The 23033-nt window shown below is 39.2% G+C and overlaps 1 protein-coding gene across 1 annotated transcript in view; it reads left to right on the top strand.

Annotated features, from left to right (window-relative positions):
- Positions 1–597: 597 nt before the first annotated feature.
- c9 (complement component 9) overlaps positions 598–23033 on the top strand; it is a 53777-nt gene continuing 31341 nt past the window's right edge. The window contains exons 1-5 of the mRNA XM_039750639.1: positions 598–722; positions 6325–6439; positions 9549–9696; positions 19932–20079; positions 21275–21413. Of these exons, the coding sequence (XP_039606573.1) occupies positions 631–722; positions 6325–6439; positions 9549–9696; positions 19932–20079; positions 21275–21413 (642 nt within the window). The 5' untranslated portion in view covers positions 598–630. The remainder of the gene's footprint in view (positions 723–6324; positions 6440–9548; positions 9697–19931; positions 20080–21274; positions 21414–23033) is intronic.

Genomic DNA, 23033 nt, shown 5'->3' on the forward strand with positions numbered 1-23033 from the left:
TTGCAAAATGCTTCAGTTTGAGTTAAAGTAGCTTATTTTTCCCTCTTCTTCCATTTTGTGTTAAAGTAGCTTTTCCCCTTCTCCTTCTTTATTTTCATGTTCTGCTGTGACACCATTTTGTTCAGCTTTGTGACTCCTATACTATCTAGAACACACTCCACATCACTCACTTTAGCCACTTCTCCTACATTTCAAATCTTCATCACTGTATTTGTATTCTCAGTCCATTATCTTTTACAACTCTACTAATTTAATTATTACAGCATATCAGCAGCATTTCCAGAAGACACAATAGAGTGAAAGGATCAGAATTCAGAACACCCAAGACAGTCTTTAGTTTGTCATTGTATACCTGTGTATTTCTGATGTTTCTTCAATGTGTTTTAGATTTTTTAATGCTTCTTTACCAGGCTTACACAACATTTCCTGTTTCATTCACCCTTCTGCTGTTAAAGACCACTCCATAGAGTGAAAATATAGTTTTGTCATTTAGGAAATTCCCAAAGATCTCCACATGAGCATAACCAGGAGGTATTTGTTGTACGTGTCTTCCCCCCATAGTGATTACTTTGTGTTAATCATTATGGTCTGCTTATCTATATATTGAGCAGCTTAGAGAGTTTTCGTCACATGCACTTCTGCAACATGAAGATCCTCATTGCAGTCAGTATTGCTCTTTGCATTTTGCATGGGGATATAGTTTCTTTTGCTGAAAATGAAGCGTAAGTACAATTTTTTAAAAATAATTTCTAGTTTTGTACAATGTATATTTTGAGGGCACTTAAAAAAATAAACTGATAATGAACTGATCTCTCAGGAAAAAAGAAGAGCATGTTAATGATGGGAATAAAATTGATGATATGCCTTATTTTTAACATTTCTTTAAAAATGTATTATGGTAATTAGTATAACATTACATTCTCATAGCTATTTACTACAATTCAGGGTTTTGGGATGAGCACTGGGCTCAAAGCAGGAAGTAGGTCATGGATATGATATCATTCCATAACAGAGCCCACCAACACAAAGCCAATTGGGAGTAGGAAATTAACAAGAAGTTTATCTTTTGGGAATGTGAGAGGAAAATCTATGCAGTCACAAGGAGGTAATGCATAGTCCACAATGCCAAGGTGTGAGATCTGAACCCCAGACACTGGATCTTTGAGGCAGTAGTATGTGAAAAACATGTCATATTTAAACCTATAATGTCAATTAATTCAATTCTGTTTTGTAATAAATTAAATATGAAGTGTGGATTGTTGTAGGTGATGCTGCTCTCCTACTTCAGACAGGGTGGTTTCTTACCAGTTTTAGTACTCCACCATCTACATCATTCTTGTCTGTGCAGATTGTGGTTCTTCTCTGGGTGGTTAGCTTCAGGGGACTGGCCTGGCGCAATCTCTACTGGTGCATTGTGTGTGCATTCACCTGTGCTCAGTACAGTTTGTCTTTGAGTACCTAAATATTCCTCCAGTATTCTAAATGTATGCAGGTTAGGTTATCCAGCAACTCAAAATTTCTCTTTCATTGAATGTACACCCATCCAGGGTTGGTAGTAACATCTGCAATGCTACATTTTAGTAAGCAGGTTTAGAAAATGAATGAAAGGAATATAAGAACAGAGCTATGATGCAACTGTATGCCTCACTGATGAGCCCAAATTAATATGAAACTGGTATAGGAACTCTTATACAGCTATTACTATTTCATTATTTTTTGAAGCCTCAGAAAAGTACAATTACAATTAATTTAGTTGTATTGATGTGATCTTTTGATTCAGTTTTTATATTATGGTGAATTTACATCATTTACAATACACATATATGACATGCGTTTTATTAAAATACACTTCAGTTTGTCCTTAATCTGCTTCTTAAAGTGTTTTTATTTACTTGAGACGTAACAAGATCTGCATCATTTGATCAAAGTGTACACTTTGGAATACATGCATGATTAATTTAGCAACTTAAAGAGGGTTAAGCCATTTAAGATATCTACCCTCAAATATTTATTATTTTACTATTCACTGAACAATCAAGGAGGAGGTGAAGAGGTTTAAGAACAGCAGGCAAACAAAGATTATGACTCAAGTATGTAAAATTCAGACAAATTTAAGATTCTAATCGGATAAGTAATTTCTTCCACATCAACAAGTGACAGGTAAATAAGCCACAGTTACATAAAGGTGAAATATTTTTTTTCCCCAAGGAGAAACACGGATGGATACATGACAGTATTACCTCTACTGCTAATATTACTACTACTGCAGTTATGTTTAATATGCACGTGAATGTCTTACTTTCTTTAGCAAATATTTGCAAAATGGTTTGCATTATGAGGATAATATACTAGAAATGTGCAGGAAAGGGAAACAGTGTACATTTTACAGACCAAGGGTCAGATTTATAAAACTTGCGTATGCATAAAAAGAGATCCGATATGTGTGTACATTAAGTTTCTATGCAAAACACATAATTTGTAAAAGAAAATGTGATGGGAGAACTGGTTTATATTTATATAGAGTAGGAAATTGCAGTCAAACCAGCCAAATGAGAAGAAAAGTCTATAATAGTTCATATCATCAAGTCGTTATTATAATATGCATTGACATGATAAATATATCAAACCTCAAAAGTGATGAACATGAAATACATACTGTATTTTAGTTCCCTTTAAAGAGGACCAATGCTACGTATTTATACTGAATAACTTTTTAAATTTTTTGTCAGTTTATAGCAGCTACTTGTTGTCAATTTCCAGAGAATTGGCCAGTACGTCAGGAATATCTTAGCTAACCTTCACTCCATCATGCCTGCTGTGCTGGAAGCCATTAACTGACTGATATGGCACTACATTCAGTTTCCATATAGTGTGAGTGTACATGCATAAAACATATGTTTTTGACACAATAAACAATCAAGAACATAAAAAGGCAATTTGTAGCATTGACTTCACTCATGGGCGGCATGGTGGTGCAGTGGTAGCGCTGCTGCCTCGCAGTTTGGAGACCCGGGTTCACTTCCCGGGTCCTCCCTGTGTGGAGTTTGCATGTTCTCCCGTGTCTGCGTGGGTTTCCTCTAGGTACTCTGGTTTCCTCCCACAGTCCAAAGACATGCAGGTTAGGTGGATTGGTGGGTCTACATTGGCCCAAGTGTGTGTGTCCTGCGCTGGGTTGGTGCCCTGCTTGGGATTGGTTCCTGCCTTGCGCCCTGTGTTGGCTGGGATTGGCTCCAGGAGACCCCTGTGTTTGGATTCAACGGGTTGGAAAATGGATGAATGGATGGACTTCACTAATATTGCAATATGGGCACCTAATGAGAATGACGCTGCTATTGTTAATCATAAGCAGTGACATTCCATTAACATACAAATTATCTGTGATGCCAAGATGAGACTGTCAAACATTGTGGCTGGGTCAACCCATGATTAATTTATCATAAGGGACAGTGGCATTTGGCAGATGACTTGCTGATGGTGCTGAACAAGATGGTTGGCTTGTTGCCAGTGTAACTGATTAAACCCTCTGGTTTTCCTAGGGCCTGTGGCATTGTAACAGCAATCACGTTGTTACATGTGACAGGTAGTAGTAGCTATTTGCTCAAACTCTGGCACCTTACACCTTTCCCTAATCCCGATAACGTGGTGCTACAATTATGCACAATCTTCTTGCTGTGTTCATATATGGAGCACACCACTCACCAAAGGCATGTGGTAGTGTCTCGATGTGTCAGGTGTGAGGCTGCCCTACCAGCCAATGAAGTTCTGCAGCATCATGACTGAATATGTATGAGGTTGATTAGCATAATGTATAGTTCTTATAAGGTGACAACCAGACAGAGTTCGACGTGGAAGATGAATGTGATTTATAAAGGGTAAATTGTGTAGAAATGTATATATGCTAAGTTTTATAAATCTAATTTTTTTGGTGTATGCATTTTCCTGCTTTGGTATATTCATACTTTCACACTCAAATCCACGCAGCGTTCTACAAATGAGACACCAGACCACATTTGCTATGAGCATAGTGTATATCTGTGGTGCCATCTCAAATCATAAACACAAATACCACAACTTTTATTTTCTTTCAGGATGTCATATGTATAGAAAACATAATAGATGCAGTCTTCAGCAAAGCCATTACTGTAGCCTGGGAGAACCAGCGTATAACACCCTGTCATAATCAGGGGATTCCATTAACGCTCTAGTGTTGATTATGCAGTAGCAGAGAAATATTCAGCTAAAATGTCTTTGTTTTGGAAGTAAATTGAAAATACACAAGTCAAGAACTTTGTTTTTTTCCTTTCCCTTATGAAAAAGAAATATATTACAATATACCCCAAATTATGTGGAAATATCTTTCAATATAATGCAACATTCAAATATATATTTTAAGATTATATTTAAAATACAAGAGAACCTATATTTTCCTCAACATATAATAACAGTAAAACAATCCAAATATATTTTATTTTGGACATACAGTATACTGTGTGTCCAGCCCTGTGTTTCTGAAAGATCTTTGTACCTGGAAAAAGCTAAACCAAATTTTCCCAATGATTCCAATTTACTTTGAACTCCCTGTAGCTCACGGAAAGCTGATCTCTCTACCAGCATATATAGGCTACAATTTACAAGCTTATTATTTATTTTCCTTGGTTAAAAATAGGTTTATAATACATGCTGAGTCACATTGTGATTTGATCTAAAACATATCTCAATATAAGAAGCACTTACTGTTTGAGATATCTATTAGCTGGTGTTTTCGGTGCCAGATTAATAAATGATCAAAACATACTGCAATATATATTGTACAGCATATTATAACTAGCATATATTGTATATTTAAAATATTTTGTTATAATTTTCTAAAATGTTTATTATAATATACAGGTATTCATAATATATTTGATGGATGGATGGAAGATGGATTAAGAATTGGGAACTATATTATAATATACTAAAAATGCAATCATTTACATGGTTTACCATACATTTCAATATGCACCAAGATATGATATATGCATCATTTTCTAACATATTTTAAAATGTATTCATACAGTTTAGGTAAATAGTATATTTTTTCAAAATATATTTTACATATATTTTATTTTTGTAAGGGTCCTGAGCTGAGATATGCTAAATGAAACATCATTAGCTAAAACGGCTATTTCATTATGTAATAAGGTAACCTACAGCACTGCAGTTCAGTTTACCTAAGGTAGGCAGCAGCAACCCGCTGAATCCGAAAACACGGTCACGGGGGTCTGCTGGAGCCAATTCCAGCCAACACAGGGCACAAGGCAGGAACCAATCCCGGGCAGGGTGCCAACCCACCGCAGGACACACACAAACACACCAAGCACACACTAGGGCCAATTTAGAATCGCCAATCCACCTAACCTGCAAGTCTTTGGACTGTGGGAGGAAACCGGAGCGCCCGGAGGAAACCCACGCAGACACGGGGAGAACATGCAAACTCCACGATGGGAGGACCCAGGAAGCGAACCCGGGTCTCCTAACTGCGAGGCAGCAGCGCTACCACTGCGCCACCGTGCCGCCCCCTAGCAATTATATTTTTTCTAAATTAATATTTGAACATACCCAATATTTACTTCTGTCAATCTCTCAAAATGTTCATTTTGAAGCGTTATGCAATTTCATGACTCTGTTCTTTCCAAATTCTGGTTGCTCTTCCTTTGAATAAGTTAGTCAGATCACAGAAAATTTACATTTCTTAAGAAAGTGTAATGGACAAAAGTTTGGGTCACACTTGTATCAGTTCTTGCCATAAATTCTGTTCACTGGAGAGTGGTTACATGGTGCCATTTGTCAGAGTTTCAAGTAACAATTCTGCTGTACTGAGTGTGCACGTTACAATGCTATTAGTATTACTACTGATGCTCACAGTATCATGAAACTTTTAGAGAATGTAGGACAGCATGGAAAATATGCAGCATTTTCAATATTACTGTGTATGGCAGGAGGCTAATTAAATTAGCAAGGTTCTTGATAAAGGTTTTGGAGTTGTACCTGAACACCTCCTTCAGACTGACCATGGCTGCTTTCATAGTATTGTTGTTATAATTGGCTAGGATCCCGTTCTTTATATTACAGGCTCAAACATCTTGACATTGAGCACATATCTGGCATTTTTGAACAGCTTAACATGCTTCAGAATGTCCAGAAAAAATAGCAGTCTTGTGATCTTTCTTTTAGCTATTACAATTTGCTTTGGACAAGCTCATATTATGCAACAGGTGTCAATTTTTGTAACTGTTCCATACTATAATTTGTAGTAAAAAACATAATAATTTTTCCTTGTAGGAAAGAAGAAGAACATTTTAGAAACAGAAGGGAAGTAAATAGTCTTGGATCTATAGACTGCAAAATGAGTCCATGGTCTCACTGGAGCAAGTGCTATCCATGCTCAGGCAAAAAAGTAAGTACATCAAGTTCATTACTTCCCTAAAAAACAGTAGAGCTTGGGTACTACTGCAAGACAATGTATGAATGAATCGATCAACCATACAACAGGTGCACAGCTTGCCATGCTAATGGACAGAGATATTGTCACAAGAACGAGACAAAAAACATCGTAAAGGTTTGGGGCAGCCATCCGTATAATATTCCTTGGCAGCAAATAGCAATAATAGTGAGATGATCACAAGACTGAGTCCAAAACAGAACTGATGATGTGGAGGTAAGATGGCGGCTTTAAAGGCCAGTGGAGGTAGTGGCGTCATCGGGGCCGGAACTGGGTGGGATTTCCCAAAAATGGTCTGCAAGGGATCGAGAAAGACAGTTAGTGCATCTCGCCACCCCCTGGTCTGGCCTGGATTTACTATTACTCAGGCCCTTTAGCTGTCTCCTATTAGTATGTGTGTGACAAGATCTAAAGAGTATCTAAGCAGTATGCATCTATTATAGAGCCCAAACGTTTTTCTTGTTGCATAAGAAGAAAAAAACATTTGAAGATTAGAACAATTTTGATGAGAACTGGTCGTTCAGCCCAACATACTTACTGATCCTATTCACCTAGATTCTCCAAAATAACCTGAAATCAATATTTTAAGTTCTCCAACGGCTTACACTCTGCTCCACTACTTGCTAAAAAGAATACAGGAAACTCTCAAACACAGTGCAGAATGTTAGGCCTCAGCCTGCATTTTTGTCCTCGCCGGTTTTCACAGTTGTGTTTCGTGTCTGTGTTGTTTAATTTTGTATGATTTATTTGTATTAATATATTTTTTGTTTATAATGCACCTTATTCTGTGTATGTGATGGGAATGGAGCATGGTCTAGATAATGTCCTTTGTTTTTGTGAGTGGCTTCTCAAGGAGCAGGGCTATCTGCCAATCGCTGCCAGGAACAGCCCTCCCATAATTCCTGGCAGTTCATTGAACACAGTTGGAGTGGAGGGTTATTGTAATTTTTGCTTTTGCTATTGTTTTATGATTCCCTGGATTTCAGAACCTGTGCTTTGTATTTAACTTCGTCTTTGGATTTCATATTGGGCCTATGTTTTTTGTTATTTCTAAACATCTGCTCTGTTTTCAAACTCAGTTTTGAATTATATATTGAGACTTTGTTTACTATCTATCACATTGCCTTTTCAGACATCTCGTTTGTGCTCTTCAAAGCTTTGGGGCTTGCCCTGCCTTTCTGCTAAAATGAACCTTTTATTTTATAAGGATTTCTCTTGTCCTTTGCGTTTCTAGCCCGGGTTTTTGAAGGTGTTTTCTCCCTTCAGCCTGCTTTGGGCTCTACAAAAATGTAACCTCTTCAAAAACTTCCTAAACCCACTCAGTTGTATTTGGATACTTGTGTGCACTCCAGGCAAATGTTGACATCCCACTTACCCTTTTCACTGATATAAGTGCTTGGGAAACCGTTCAGAGGTGCTTTGACACTTTCTGGAGGATCATTCTTACCTTCAGCAGCATTCTGAGGCACAATTTTATTTATAAATTCCAAAAGTTTCAAATCCTTTATTATAACTCTGGGGACATAACAACAGTTGAGTGATACATAAAATCAACAAAGAAAATGTATGATGTAGCGTAATGGAGTAACAGGATATTTTGTTAATATAGCCATGTCATAATTATTCAACCCCTATAATATTCCTGGTTTTAAAACATTCTACAAGTTTGCATGGCCTAAAGTGGTGTTAAAACATAATTAAGCCTTTGAAAACTCTATTATGATCTTTAATTTGCTCCAGCTTTGATACATAAATAAACCCCACCCATCAATATGTTCATATTTCCCATTATATAGTTATAGGAAATTAAAGTGAGGGCGGCACGTTGGCACAGTGGTAGCGCTGCTAGGAGACCTGGGTTCGCTTCCTGGGTCCTTTCTGCATGGTGTTTGCATGTTCTCCCTGTGGTTTCCTCCCACAGTCCAAAGACATGCAGGTTAGGTGCATTGGTGATTCTAAATTGTCCCTAGTGTGTGCTTGGTGTGTGAGTGTGTGTGTGTGCAAAACACAACACAAACGATGATGGAACTTCGTCAGCCAGAGGTCTTTTTTGCTCTACTAGTCACACCGTACTAGGCTCCTGATCAATTCTGAGATGGCACCTTTCTGGATCGCTGCTTTTTATGGTGAAATGACAGGAAGAGGCTTGGCATTTGCTCAAGATGTAACAGGTGGGTGCACATGCCCTCTGGGGTTATTATCCGGGCTGTGGATAAAGGAAAGGATACCGTTAGCGCCAGTGCCCCTTTTCATCTCGGGGTGATAATGCTGACCTCAGACAAGTTTGTCAGGGGACCCGTGGGCACACATGGATGATGATAAGTTGGATGAACTTTTACATCTCATGGCAAGTTCTGGTACTGCAGAGAGTCAGCTAAACCTTTCTATTTCAGACACTATTTTAATGCTAGATGGGGTAGGATGGGGGCAAGAGATTTATGTGAATCAGCAATGAAAAAAGGGAGCACACTGTAATTAAGACAAAAATGTGTTAACCACACTTTGACATATTATTTTCTTTTTTCTTTTTCTTTTTTAAAGCATTTTATTGAATTTATTAAAAGCAAATAACATGCCCTGCCTGGGGTTTGTTTCCTGCCTTGCACCCTGTGTTGGCTGGGATTGGCTCCAGCAGACCCCCCGTGACCCTGTAGTTAGGATAAAGCGGGTTGGATAATGGATGGATGGATGGAAATTAAAGTGTCAATTAGTGGTATCAAAAACAAAACAGAAACTAACTCTGGGCAGGATTCCCATCTATTACAGGAAACACTCATAAAAAATAAATTTCACCCACACTTAGGCACACACAGCAAAATTTGAATCGATTAGGAAAAAGTCTAAATTCCTTGAGAAAATGCTTGCTGCCGCAGGGAGATCATGGCTACTCCATGCACTTCCTTGACTGATAATTAAACCCAGGTTCCTATCGGTATGATTATGGAGCACTTTTCACTGACCCAGAATGCATTTATATTTTCAGTATAAGGGCTTTGATTTAAAAATTTTATGAAAGCCATTTCATAGTCACTTTCTTTGTTTTTTTTTCCACCACTGATTTTAGTTCCGCTCACGATCTATCATCGAATTTGGGCAGTTCAAAGGTTTAACCTGCAATCAACCTCTTGGTGACAGTGAACCATGCAAAACACCGGACATTTGTATTGAGGAGGTCCCACAGTGCAGTGCGGGACAGTTTACATGTGATTCAGGTAAGACATTAAACAATATCATCTATTCAATAGATCTGACAGTTCTACTACTGAACTGAACTTTCCAAGTTTTTGTTTTTGATGACACTCTGGCACCATGTCCAGGAATTGTCCGTGCTTTGCACCTTATGCTTGCTGGGATATTCTCCAGCTTCCATGTGAACCTGTTCAGGATACAGTGCATTTAGAAAAAGGATGGATGGATGCATATTTCTGATAAATAATATAGGAACACTGAGTTGAAAAAGAGATGCACCATCATCATGGTTGAGTTTTATTTGAAATATTTAAGCAAACACGGTTCTGAATATGCTTAGTTGCAAGGATGATGCAATTTGCTGATTTAAAGAATGAAACAGAAGCTGGGAGGTTAATATACAAGTATGATGCATTATGTAGATGTTGCTAAACACAATAGAGGACAATCTCCTCAAGTTAAGTGGGCGACAGCATAAGGGTTCATTAATACGGGGGATTACAAGCAGTGCGAGTGGAGAGCTTATAAGTAAGAGGAACACAAAGTTAGGAGAAAAGACAGAGAAAAGTAAAATTAACCTCATAGAAAGACAAATAGCAGGCAGCTGAGAGGGAAAAGGTGTAAAACAGCTGTAGGAGATCTTAGCGTTACCATTTAAGTTAAATTATTTCATTTTAAGAAAAAAAAAGGTTACGGCAATTTTACTAATCCCACATCAAATTTTAATAATGAGGCCAGTGCAATGCAAGTCCTGTTGGATGTTGGACTTTTTAGATGATGGTTTGGAAGAGCCAGTTGTCTATGAGGGCTACATCTGCAAGAGATGCCAGCTCATCCAGCACCTTGAGCTCAGGGTCACTGAACTGGAGGAGGAGTTGGCTGACCTGCATTGTAACAGAGAATTGGTGGACTTGACCCAGGTGTCCTTTAGAGAGATACTGTGCACCCTTAAGGTGGCACAAGAAGAGATTCCAGACCAGACAGATAGAAATAGGTAGGCCACGGTCACAAGGTGTAAGGTAAAGGGTGCACAATGTCCGGGTTCATCAACACCAGAATTAGAAGTGTCAAACTGTTATCATGTCTTTGCGGAGCTGGATGGTGTCTCTGATAATTCTAAAGTGGGAGGCAGGGATGAGGAGCCCCAATGGGCCACCTCAACACCAGTTCCCAGAAAGAGAGAGGTAGTGATAGTTGTGCTCCAGAGAGAGAGAGTCTCGCACGGTGTGTTGCCTTCTGGATGCACAGGTGGGAGACCTCCCTTGAAGGGTGGATAGGCTCTTGGCCAGAGTGGGGTTCGATCCAGTTGTCATTGTCCATGTTGGAACAAATGACATACATAAAGACAGTCTGTCAGTTCTGTGATCCAAATTCAAAGAGTTAGGTGCCAAGCTGAGGAGCAGAACTGACAAGGTAGTCTCCTCCGAAGTTCTGCTGTGCCACGCGCCAGTCCAGGTAAGACTGAGGAGATTAGAATGCTTAACGTGTGGCTCAAATCTTGGTGTAGTGTAGAAGGGTATAGGTTTATGGGGCATTGGGACTCCTTTTGGAACAGATGGGACCTGTTCTGCCGTGATGGGTTACATCTGAACTGAACGGGCACCAATGTATTGGGGAGGCGTATGTGTAGGCTAGTCGAGGATTGTTTAATCTAGGGAATGTGTGGGGGGGGCAGGGAGTTTAGGACAGGCCAGGTGTAGATCTATACATGGAGGAACAAACAACGGTATAGAAATAAAAATGCATAGTAATGTAAATTCTAAGCAAAAATTAAAATGTAGAATGAGTAACACATTAAAAATAGTTTGCCTTAATGCTAGAAGTATCAAAAATAAGATAAGTGAGTTGCAGTTGTATGTAGCGGAGCATAATTTTGATATTATAGCAATAATGGAAACCTGGCTAAATAACAAAGATGGGGATGAGTGTAACATAGAGGGATACACATTTTTTAGGGAGGATAGACAGAACAGAAAAGGAGGTGGGGTTGCTGTGTATGCCAAACAGAATTTAAATGTAAGTCCTCTTCAGTTGGATGATGAGCCCCATCTTACTGAGGACATGTGGTTTCGCCTGGAAAATATTAGGGAAAGAGGTCTTATTTTAGGAGTGTGTTATAGACCACCCAATTCAGACAGTAATTTCAACACACATCTTTTTAGTAATATCAAAAAGGCAAGTTTACAGGGAGATATTATAGTCATGGGGGACTTTAATTATCCAAATATTAACTGGGATAACCTTGCAGATGGAGGAGCACAAGAGCAGGAGTTTTCAGAAGTAATCAGTGACTGTTTTTTAACACAGCATGTTAAAGCGCCAACACGGGGTCAAGCCTGTCTGGATTTGGTATTCTTAATCAGGATAGAATTGAGGGTGTAGAGGTGATTGAACCACTAGGGTCAAGTGACCATAATATAATACAATTCTCAGTATTTTGTAAGAGTGCAGATGCAAAGACTAAAATTGTTAAGTTGAACTTTGGTAGGGCTAATTTTAACTAGATGTGACAATGACTAAGTAGGATACACTGGGATAAGCTTTTAAGTCTGGAGACAGTGTGACGATGTGGGTTCTGGCTCCACGCTCCCATGGCTGTTTGGGAACCCTTGAACCCAACACCGTCGATAATGAAACCGAGTGAGCCAGTCAATGGAGGCAAATTGAGCATCTGAGCAAGGGGATGGTTGAAAGTACAAAAGTGCTTTTATTAAAACAGTCAACAAAAAAACAGTGTTCCATAAATAGTGCAGTTTCAAATTCATTAAATAAATAATCCATAAAAAGAACGTGGAGTAAAACCAATAAATAGAAACACAACAATCCTTTAAAAACGAAGGTTAAAATCTTCTCCTGGAAGCAGACTTTAAAACAAAAAAACAAATCCGGTGCTTTTCTGTATGCGTCTCACCTGCTTATCCCGTATGGGCCAAGCAGCAGGCAAGACGCTCTCTACAGCTGCCCTCCTCAAACACACGCAAGACTGGAGACCTCCCGATCCCTGGCTTCGGTTTGGCTCTCATCCCAGCCTCGAGACTTGGAATCCTTGGTCTCCAGGACGCTCACACCAAGGACTGCCACTCCAAGCCTCCCGACTTCCGCTGCCTTTCTGCTGCCTTCTGCGGCTCGTCGCTTTCACCTTGGTCACTCCCGCTACCTGCTCGCTCAGCGGGAGCGACATCAACACAAACACGTGGGTGTCGGCCTAACACCCAGCTTCCATGCAGCTGCCCACGAGCGCTCGATCGCGCGCTCACCACACGCTCCGCGTGTCCGTCTCTCTCCTGCACCGCTTGCTTCCACGCTCCCTGTAACCTCCGTCCTCTCCTTTCCTTTCTCTCCGATCGATTCTCTCTTTCTTTCTCCCCAACCGACTTGCGCTTCTTTTAAAAACGTGAGGGGCCATCACAGCTGCAGCATTAGCCACGGGAGCAATCACGAATGTGGGCAGTTCCTCACCTGTGCACACGGTGAGAAACGCCCACATCGACGACTGCCCCGCGGCTCGCTACAACAACGCCCCCCTCACGAAGCCGCCTCGGTGCGATGATTATTTATTTAAAATCAATGGCCTTTTCTCCACGAGCTGTGGACCCATAACACCACAGACAGTAGAAGAGCAATGGAACAGGTTTAAAAATGTTTTACATGTAATGCAGGACAATACATACCTAAATTTGGAATTAATAGGAAATTTTAAAAAAGGTTACAAACACTCAGTACAAACTTCTGCACTGTAAATGCAATGTAAGACAAAGTGCCCATTCTGCTAGGCTTTAGTGGCCTACCAGGCATGTTAGGAAAGCAGATTTAACATGGATTCAGGCATCCAGCTGCACAAAACCCCCACTTGCATTCCAAACTAAGTGACTGAACTCCAGCTTGCACCATGACCTGTGTGGACTTCATCTGATAAGAAAGGAGTAAATCAGAGGTTACCCAACATCTCTCCAAAGGCTCCTCTGCACACCTCTTGAGCTTGGACTCAAGCAAGGATAAAGACTTATAATTCAAGGGATGACTGCTAAGATGGACAGAAGAGCTCATCTATTATAAGACAATGATTTTGTAACTGGAAATGACTCTACTCCAATGAGGAGAATGTTCAATCTTCCTTTAAAAACCACCTGCACCCCATCTCTCAAAAGAGAAGAAGCAAGGAGAATGGGAAGATGCGAAGAGAAGTTTGAAAAACTGGGAATGGAACACGCTGAAATTCTCTAGGGAATTGTAGGGGACTCTGGGACTCTTCCCAGGTACACTCTGTGCACATTCTCCAAAATGATTTTCTAAAATCTCTTAAACTAAAAACCTGTGAGCTGCCCTCTCCATAAGGAACTGAAAAAGTGAAATGTTCTTCTCTTTGTGGACCAGAAGCTGAGACCCAGTCTGTCAAGCCAAAGCTATGTACCAGTAGTCTGACGAGGCCTAGAAACCATGACTTCAAGAATGGAACTTCAGCACATAAACTGTTGGGCCAGAATGAGTAATGCCTTTTCCTTATGAAGTGGCAAAAGACATCAGAAGGCAGGATGAGGAAGCAGCAGCACAGCACTGACAATGCTGACACTGCAAAGAGAAAGAGTGCAATCCAACAAATGAAGAATCTTCCACTTAGAACTGGATCAACAACAAAGAATCAACTCCAAGAACGTCGAACATCATCTTTAAAGACTTGGTATTGGAAAACAATTTATCTATGCCAAGATAAAGCAGAGCTATGAATACCAGTAAACAGCCAGCCACTCAATGTTAAATGTTTGTCTGTCTAGTCTGTCCGTGTCCAGTCTTATATGTCAATATGTGTATGTATTTATCATACTTCTATAATCCTTGTGCTTATTAATAAATTGTATTCCTTAAAAATGTGCTTCAGTTATCTTGATATAAGTCTAAACTCTGGTGGTCTACAACTGAGAATTGTAACATAAATAAAGCAAGAGCCTTGGCAAATTTTTCAAGTATTTACCAGCATTGCAAAAAAGCAAAACTGATAATTAATTAACCAATTTAAAATTCACTCAATTCCTACATTTAACTTGCCTGTTTCTGGGTTGGTAAGTTAAAATTTCTGTTTCAAAATTTGACAGCAATATGTCATTTTTCTAAAGCTGAATACAAACAGGGCAATGAAAACAGCAGAGTATACCTTTGTTAACTTAAAGTCCATCCATCCATTTTCCAACCCGCTGAATCCGAATACAGGGTCACGGGGGTCTGCTGGAGCCAATCCCAGCCAACACAGGGCACAAGGCAGGAACCAATCCTGGGCAGGGTGCCAACCCACCGCAGGACACACACAAACACACCCACACACCAAGCACACACTAGGGCCAATTTAGTATCACCAATCCACCTAACCTGCATGTCTTTGGATTGTGGGAGGAAACCGGAGCGCCCGGAGGAAACCCACGCAGACACGGGAGAACATGCAAACTCCACGCAGCGAACTCGGGTCTCCTAACTGCGAGGCAGCAGCGCTACCACTGCGCCACCGTGCCGCCGTTAACTTAAAGTTCACAGGTAAAATCTTAAAAAAAATGCCTTTTTTAAAATCAAAAGTCACAAATATCAAGACTACAGGTAATGTAGATATCTATGTGCTTTCTTATCATCTTTCAAGTGCACCCTCTTTTGGTATACAAAAAACAAATGCCAATTATGAGACATTAACATTTAAATATGATCCCTTAATAAACCTACATAAACAGAAAATGGAAATAAATATTTTTTATAAACTCCCGTTTCTTAAATAATTTAAATGAAAAGTCCAAGAAGTGTATCATCATGACATGATCAACATCATAACTTGTAATGAAATTCAGATGCTTATATGGACGCACCATGAAACTCTCTTTTGGTTTGCCACCCAGAAGTAACTGACAAAAAGATACATTTGGAGGCTTATTAAATAAAATTTGCCACTTAAATGACACCCTACAACAACGTTAAATACAAAGAGAATACACTGTCTTCCTGTTTTCAAGCTAAGTTAAAATATTGCAACACTCTGGTCTTCACTTGAATCAACTACTCCACCCGCTCTCTTGGTAAGAGCTGCACTAAGACAGTGGTGTCAAGCTGCAGGTTTCAGTTTTGGCCACTTTCTTAATTAGTAATTAATTACTACTGCTGATGGACCTCACTTCTTTTGCCTTTATTTTAATTGATTTGTGTTTTAAGATTCAAAACCCTGTCTTGTTCCTTTCTGATAAATATTAATCTGTTCTGGTCCACAAAATATTTTGATCATGTTCCTGACCTTTAGGGGTTCTAAATCTCAATGAGCATGTCATTCACAATTAAGGCAAAATATGTCTTTTGCATAAGCAGTAACTGGTCTCTAATTTAAAAAGTGGCCTGAGTGAAAGCCTGCAACCACTGTGGGTACTCCAAGATCTGAGTTTGACACCCCTGTCCTAAGACAACAAGAACAAGCTGAATGTGAGCTGGATGTTGATCATTTTAATTACAATCAGCCTAAAATCAATTTGAAGTTTGTCCCAAATGTTTGAAAACACAGCATAAAAGTTTACTGCAAACAGCATAGACTGGCATGGCCAATTCCAATCCCGGAGAGCCACAGTGGCTGCAGGTTTTTATTCCAATCCAGTTGTTTAATTAGAAGCCAATCCAATTAAATAAGACCAATAACAGACCTTATTTAATTTCATAATATCTTAATGTTTTCTAACTCTACTATGTCAGTTCATTCTTAAATAATAGATTTTTTCTCCTTTTTAATGATACATGTGTCATCCAAATGATTTGAAGCCTAAAACAGAACAGTAATTTTCAGTTCTTCACTTTCTCTTCAGTTTCCTTCCGAGTACTTAACGAAAATTAAGACAAACTAGATGTAGAACTGCTATTTCCTTTGTCACTTGCATCTTATCTCTATCTTCTTATATAATAAGCTACCGTGGCTGTCCAGGATTTGAAATCACCTGTAGCTCGCAAACCGTTTCACCTATTGGCCTGAAATTTGGTACACATATACTACGTGACGTCTGCTATCCGCTTTCAGGGTGATGATTTTTATTACGCTTTATTTTTACTTTATTGTAGAATCAACTCTCGGCAGCGCGCAGAAGGGCGGCCGTGCAGAGCATGTGTATGTGCATCGTTCTCATTCCCTACCACCTTCGCGGTCACTTCCCCTACCTCTTCATATCTTTAATCACTCTTGAGGCAGATTGTTGTGCTTAAGTGAAAAATTAAGAAAAACGTACTAAGTAACTGCAACACAAAACTAACGTAATCAGTTTTAACGTGAAAAGATGCAGACGAAAGAAGAGAAGCAGTGGACCGCTAGGGTTGAGAAAAGAAGTTCTGCTCAGGAAGCAGCAAGCGCATCAACCTCTGAGCAAACGAATGCTAAACGTACAGAGAAAGAGGATGAAAACTAGGAATGCTCAAGTCAAGTGTATTCACTTATCGTGCAGTGTGCCGTTACTGGTATATACTGTATATATAATCCAGCTTCTGTCTGTCTGTATGTCTGTCCGCTTTTCATGAGAGAACAATTTCACAGATTTTTTTTTTATAATGAGAAATGAATATGCGGGCAAAAGAGTAATGGAAATACAAGTAAAAGGAATGCAAAGGTGGGAGGCTGAATCATAGGTGGGTGAATAAAGTAAAAGGCAATTTAAAAGAAAAGGGTCCAACTGTAGAGGTAGAGGTGTAGGACTGAGCTGTATGGAAAAGGTTGATCAGGCACTCAGACCCCACATAGAAGTGGTGAGAGGTGACGAGGAAGAAGCAGTAGTGTCAGTTTGTCTATTACCTCAAGTATACAGCGTTTGGTATAAGATTCTCAGCAGTCCTAATATTCAAGGTGTGCCGTCTTTCAGAATAAAAAATGTAATATATTGTACCTGCACTACGAAACACATTTCATAAATGATACATTGCAAACTTTGGCACTGGATACTCCCTGCACAGTGTTACTTCCAGAAGGAAAAAAATGGTTTATATTGCACAGATTCCTGCTATATTCTAAAGAACTTTTGAATGGCTCCTCAAAAAGTGTAGTTGATTTTTGTAATTTAAAGTAAACCAAGATACCCTTTTCTTATTTTACTAAGGTAGATGAGCTAGAATTCTTTCACCTGCGTAAGATAAGACAAGGTGCTACCAGTTCAGTGTACAAAATGATAATTATAAATGACAAAAAGCACTGGTAATATCTAAAAATATTTACTGACACCAAGGTCAGTATTCATTAAAACCAAGAAAGGAAGTGGCATGGGAAACTCAGTGTTAACTCATGTGCCACAGAATAGTTCCTGATCAATACCAGCCTGTTTTTTCCCTGAAGCCTCTCTTCTTGCTTTTGATAGGTGAATCTGACAGTAATCAACCTGAAACATATGGTTTCTCTTTTTCTGATGTTTCACTGCCTTGCATAGTTTGAGGAGTTTTCATCAAGGAGCGTTTATGCAATGTTTTCCTTGAATGACTTTCGATTTGGCAAGTGTTGCTACAAGTATGGACATCAGGATGGTACAATGATTAGTACCGGACTCTTTCAATTCCAGAATCTTGTGCTGAAATCCAGGCTCAGACATTATCATTGGTAGTCACAGTCACAGTGAGGCATTATGCAGGAGTATTGCTCTTGGAATAAAGGAGTCCTAGTCGTGTTTCTTGATGCACTTCTGCTGAATCACTCGTTGACTGACTAGTCCTCAATGTTAGTATGTTAGTAGACAGAGGATGTGGAGCATTGTTCAAAGTGGAACTCAGTTTTGTTTAAATTCTCTCCTTCGCTACTACCTCCAAGGGGTCCGGAGTTTGTAATATAATTGAACTTACTCTTTTAATTTTCTTGTTGACTTGTTGGACCTGTCTAGCACTGATGTTACCAGTCCAGCACACCACAGCACAGAAAATTGCACTGGCCATCACAGAGTTATAGAAGATGTAAAGGATATCACTTCACTAATTAAAGGAACACGGTCTCCTAAGGAAAAATAACCTGCTCTGCCCTTTCTTGTATACGGGGAAATTCACTTGAAAGAGGCTCAGAATATTCTGTTGTAACTCCCGTTATGATGAAGCACTTGGAACCAAAAAAATATGCTATATAACTTGACTTTATGTGTAACCGATTGCAATATATGCAATGCTAGAAGTAGTTTCAGTTTTCTGCCAGACACATTTCGAAGTGACGCTCCATGTTTCTGAACGGGGAATAGCAGCAATTTCATGTTAGATGTTTTCCTTCAGATCTTTCACAGTGCGATGCTTGTTCTGATAGACTTTTCCTTTGACCATACCCCAAAGGATGAAGTCTGTTGGTGTCAGGTCTGGCAACCGTGGTGGCCAAAGCTCCTTTGAAATGACCCTGTTGCCGAAAAAGGACTCAGTTTCTGCTATGCTTCTTGCCGATGTGTGACACATTGCTCCATCTTGCTGGAAGTAACCTTCTGTTCACTCATGATCATCCAGTTGATTCTGACATTGCTTAAACGAACTGGTTACCCAATAGGTTTGTACCATGAAGATGTGCTGCTCAATGCTGTACACCAAGATCCTGATGAGAAGTCGAGTGACTGAGTGAAGTGGAACGGACGGTATACACCCAGAAGTTGCAAACGGAGGTTAAATGTCGCAATGGCTGTCCGGTGCCTACCTCATTGTTCTGACGCTGGGGCATCCCAGCATATTCGAAGGTCCATATACTGAGGAGCACATTGTACATTGTTTCGTTCAGATTGCTTTGAACTAGCAAGAGTTATTGCAGAATATTTGGGGTCTCTTTCGAGTGAATCTTCCTGTAGTTCCTTTGTGTTCTGAGACCAGTTCAACCTGTCATTAATATGGAACCCCAAGTACTTGTAGGAGTTAATGGGTGACTCCAATTTAGCCATTTATGAGTGAGCATATGTGTGTATGTGAGAATGCCTTGTAATGAATGGGTGCCCCTTTCATTGTTGGTTCCTGTGGTACTACATATGCATTACAACCATAAACTGAAAAAAGCAAACACTATGATGGAAGAATATTACAAATATAAATGACATGAACCCAGATATTTTGGATTGTTTCTTGTATTTTTATTCTGCAAGAATTATTAAAGACATTACTATAAATAAGCATATGACAAAAAAAGTTAACTTGAGACCTAATTTAGACAATACATTTAAACGAAAATCCCTTTCACTTTATTTTTTTTAGATCATAACATTTTTCTTTTGCAATAAAAATATGAATGATTGCCTAATGACTTCTTATTATATTTAACACAAAGGACGTTGCATTAAGCAAAGATTGGAGTGCAATGGAGACAATGATTGTGGAGATTATTCTGATGAGAACTGTGATGAAGAAGCAAAAAAGCCTCCATGCCGCAATTTAGATATTGACGTCTCTGAACTTGGAAGAACAGCTGGATATGGGTGAGTTTTGGTAAATAAAAATGGAAAGCACCGATAGTTGAACGTTTTTAGGAAAAAATGGGAAAATGTAAGAAGTCTGGAAGGTTTATAAACCTCCCTCCAGTCTTGTAATAAAGAGATGTTCAGGAAACTGATAGATGGAGGCTAGGTGGTGGAATGTTTTTTATTGAGTTTGTCATTGATCAACACATGTTGCCCAAACTTGTTCAATGTGAGCAATATCTCCAAATGTTGACATTGTCAGTCTAACAGTAGTTTACAGTGAAGCACAAATGGCAATACAGAGAATAAAAGAAATTTGGCCTGTGAAATGTAGAAGAACAAGGGAATTAAAGGCAGATACTCTGCTTTTTAAAAGGGCTTTCTTCCTGACAGTGAGGTAAAGGTGTCATTTTTATTCTACAAAAATAGCATTAGAAACTAATCAATTCTTTGACTAATTAATCAGTAAGCAGTATACAGTATAAACCCATTAAGCATCTATCAATAAGACATTTAGGACCTTGGAAGAGAGTGGAAATTATGTTTTATAAGGCAAAAAAGACTTTTACCTGCCAGAATTAATAATTTTGTCCTAAATAAATGCAATAGAGTTTTTCTTTTTTGTCTAAATTAAAAGTGTTGGAGTTAGCATTAAAATAAATCATTAACATGTATGAAATTACTTGCGCAGTATTTTAGCGAAGAGTGAATTTTCCTTTCTCATTGCATTTAAACCGTATGATTTTAAATCAGTCATTTCAATAGGCTAGATTCACCTTTCTTGGCCACACCTATTACTAATACTTTTATTTGATTTGTGTCTTTGTTGAATTGCTTCTCCCTAGTGTGTGCTTGGTGTGTGAGTGTGTGTGTGTGTGCGTGCACCCTGCGGTAGGTTGGCGCCCTGCCCGGGGTTTGTTTCCTGCGTGGTGCCCTGTGTTGGCTGGGATTGGCTCCAACAGACCCCCGTGACACTGTAGTTAGGATAAAGCGGGTTGGATAATGGATGGATGGATGAATTCCTTCTGAATTTCAACATCTATAATCATATGTGCAGAGCTTTCTGTTTAAAAATAAAAACAAACTGGTTAAAAGACCAAGCCTCCCATTAGCTTGAACCTGTATAAACTGTAAAACCAACAATTAATATTTCTTTTTATTCTTGTTTTCATTTTAATCTATTCATTTTTCTTTTTTTTTTTTTGTTGAAAAGTATCAACATACTTGGAATGTCTCCCCGGTCCCTTCCTTTTGATAATGAGTTCTATAATGGAATCTGTGACAGAATAAGAGATGGAAACACTCGACAATATTTTCGAAAACCTTGGAACACTGCAACTCTATTGTATCAGGTATTTTATAATATTGTAGAATATAATGCTGTCTAGCTGTGTATGTTCTTTTTATTTAGTGAACTTTTACATTCTTTATTAAATAGCAATTAATCGTAAAGACTAATTTTGCATATACTGCATTCATTCTTGTTTAGGAGCTTATGCTTCAAGGTGAGGATAATCTTAAATCAACTTTGAACTGTAAAGCTAAATGAAATATTTTGAGACATGGTTGGTTCCCACATAGGTGATACATATTACATGCCATATAATATCAATAATATTTTGTTGATTAAATACAATTGCCAGTTGCACAATTTGAGTTTTTTGGAAGTTGTTTACCCCAGAGTAAATTGTGGTAATGTTAATTTATTGAATGATTATGGTTTCTGTGGAGCATTATTGATTTTTATTATGGTAATGTTTTGTGTTTCCCATGTTACCAATGTTTTTTTGGATGAGCGTCACAATTATAAGGTCCCATAATTAAGTCAGAAACCTTGTTCCTGGGAGCATAGTTCTCAGAAGTCACACATTTTGACATTGCAAACATGATGCTTTATAAGCTGATGCCACATGTCTTGTGACACCCAAGATTGTTACCACCCCCAAAAGACGATCGATTATCGATTTCACATAAGTGCCATACCAATGCATCATGACAAATGTACAAGTGCACAATAGTATTCACATTATAGTTAAACAGCAGCTACAAGGAGGAGTAGATGACTATAAGTGAAATATAATAAATGTCTGGTAAAGAAGCAAAATCCACTGATAAAACAGCAGATGGGGAAGCATGGTGGCGCAGTGGTAGCGCTGCTGAGTTTGCATGTTCTCCCCGCATGGGTTTCCTCCGGGTGCTCCAGTTTCCTCCCACAGTCCAAAGACATGCAAGTTAGGTGCATTGGCGATCCTAAATTGTGCTTGGTGTGTGTGTGTGTGTGTGCGTGCGTGCCCTGTGGTGGGCTGGCACCCTGCCCGGGGTTTGTTCCTGCCTTGCACCCTGTGTTGGCTGGGATTGGCTCCAGAAGGCCCCCATGACCCTGTGTTAACATATAGCGGGTTGGATAATGGATGGATAGATGGAAGACAGCAGATTTTAACGATACTCAAAACGTATTTCGTTCCTATAGACCTTTACAGTATTGCCATTTGTGATCTTATTTGCTACTGGTTTACTCTTTTCATGTGCATTACCAGTTGTTCAGTACAGAGAGACAGAGACAGTGAGACCAGTGAAACAGGCCTAGAGGAATATTTTGAGATGATCAAGTATTTGAACCACTCCACGTAGTACACTCTTAAAATAAAAGTGCCAGAGGAATTCTTCAGAGTGATGCCACAGGGGAACTATTTTTGGTTCCGAAAAGACCTATCAACATGACGGTTCCAGAAAGAAACTTTATATGTTTAGATCTGAAACCGGCTCCATACAGTAAATATCCATGAATAGATAGTAACAGGTTTGTGAAATACCACTGGGTCATGATTTTGAAAGGATTCTCATTGTATGGCTGCACTCAGATCCTAATCTGGGATCCTGGGTTGCTTTGTCATGTGGTGGGTACAGCAATACACTCTTTATCAGCGCATGTTCCTAACACCTCTCTCTCTCTCTTAGTGTGCTGTTAGGCA

The sequence above is a fragment of the Polypterus senegalus genome, chromosome 4 (assembly GCF_016835505.1).
Source record: "Polypterus senegalus isolate Bchr_013 chromosome 4, ASM1683550v1, whole genome shotgun sequence".
Taxonomy (NCBI): Eukaryota; Metazoa; Chordata; class Cladistia; order Polypteriformes; family Polypteridae; genus Polypterus; species Polypterus senegalus.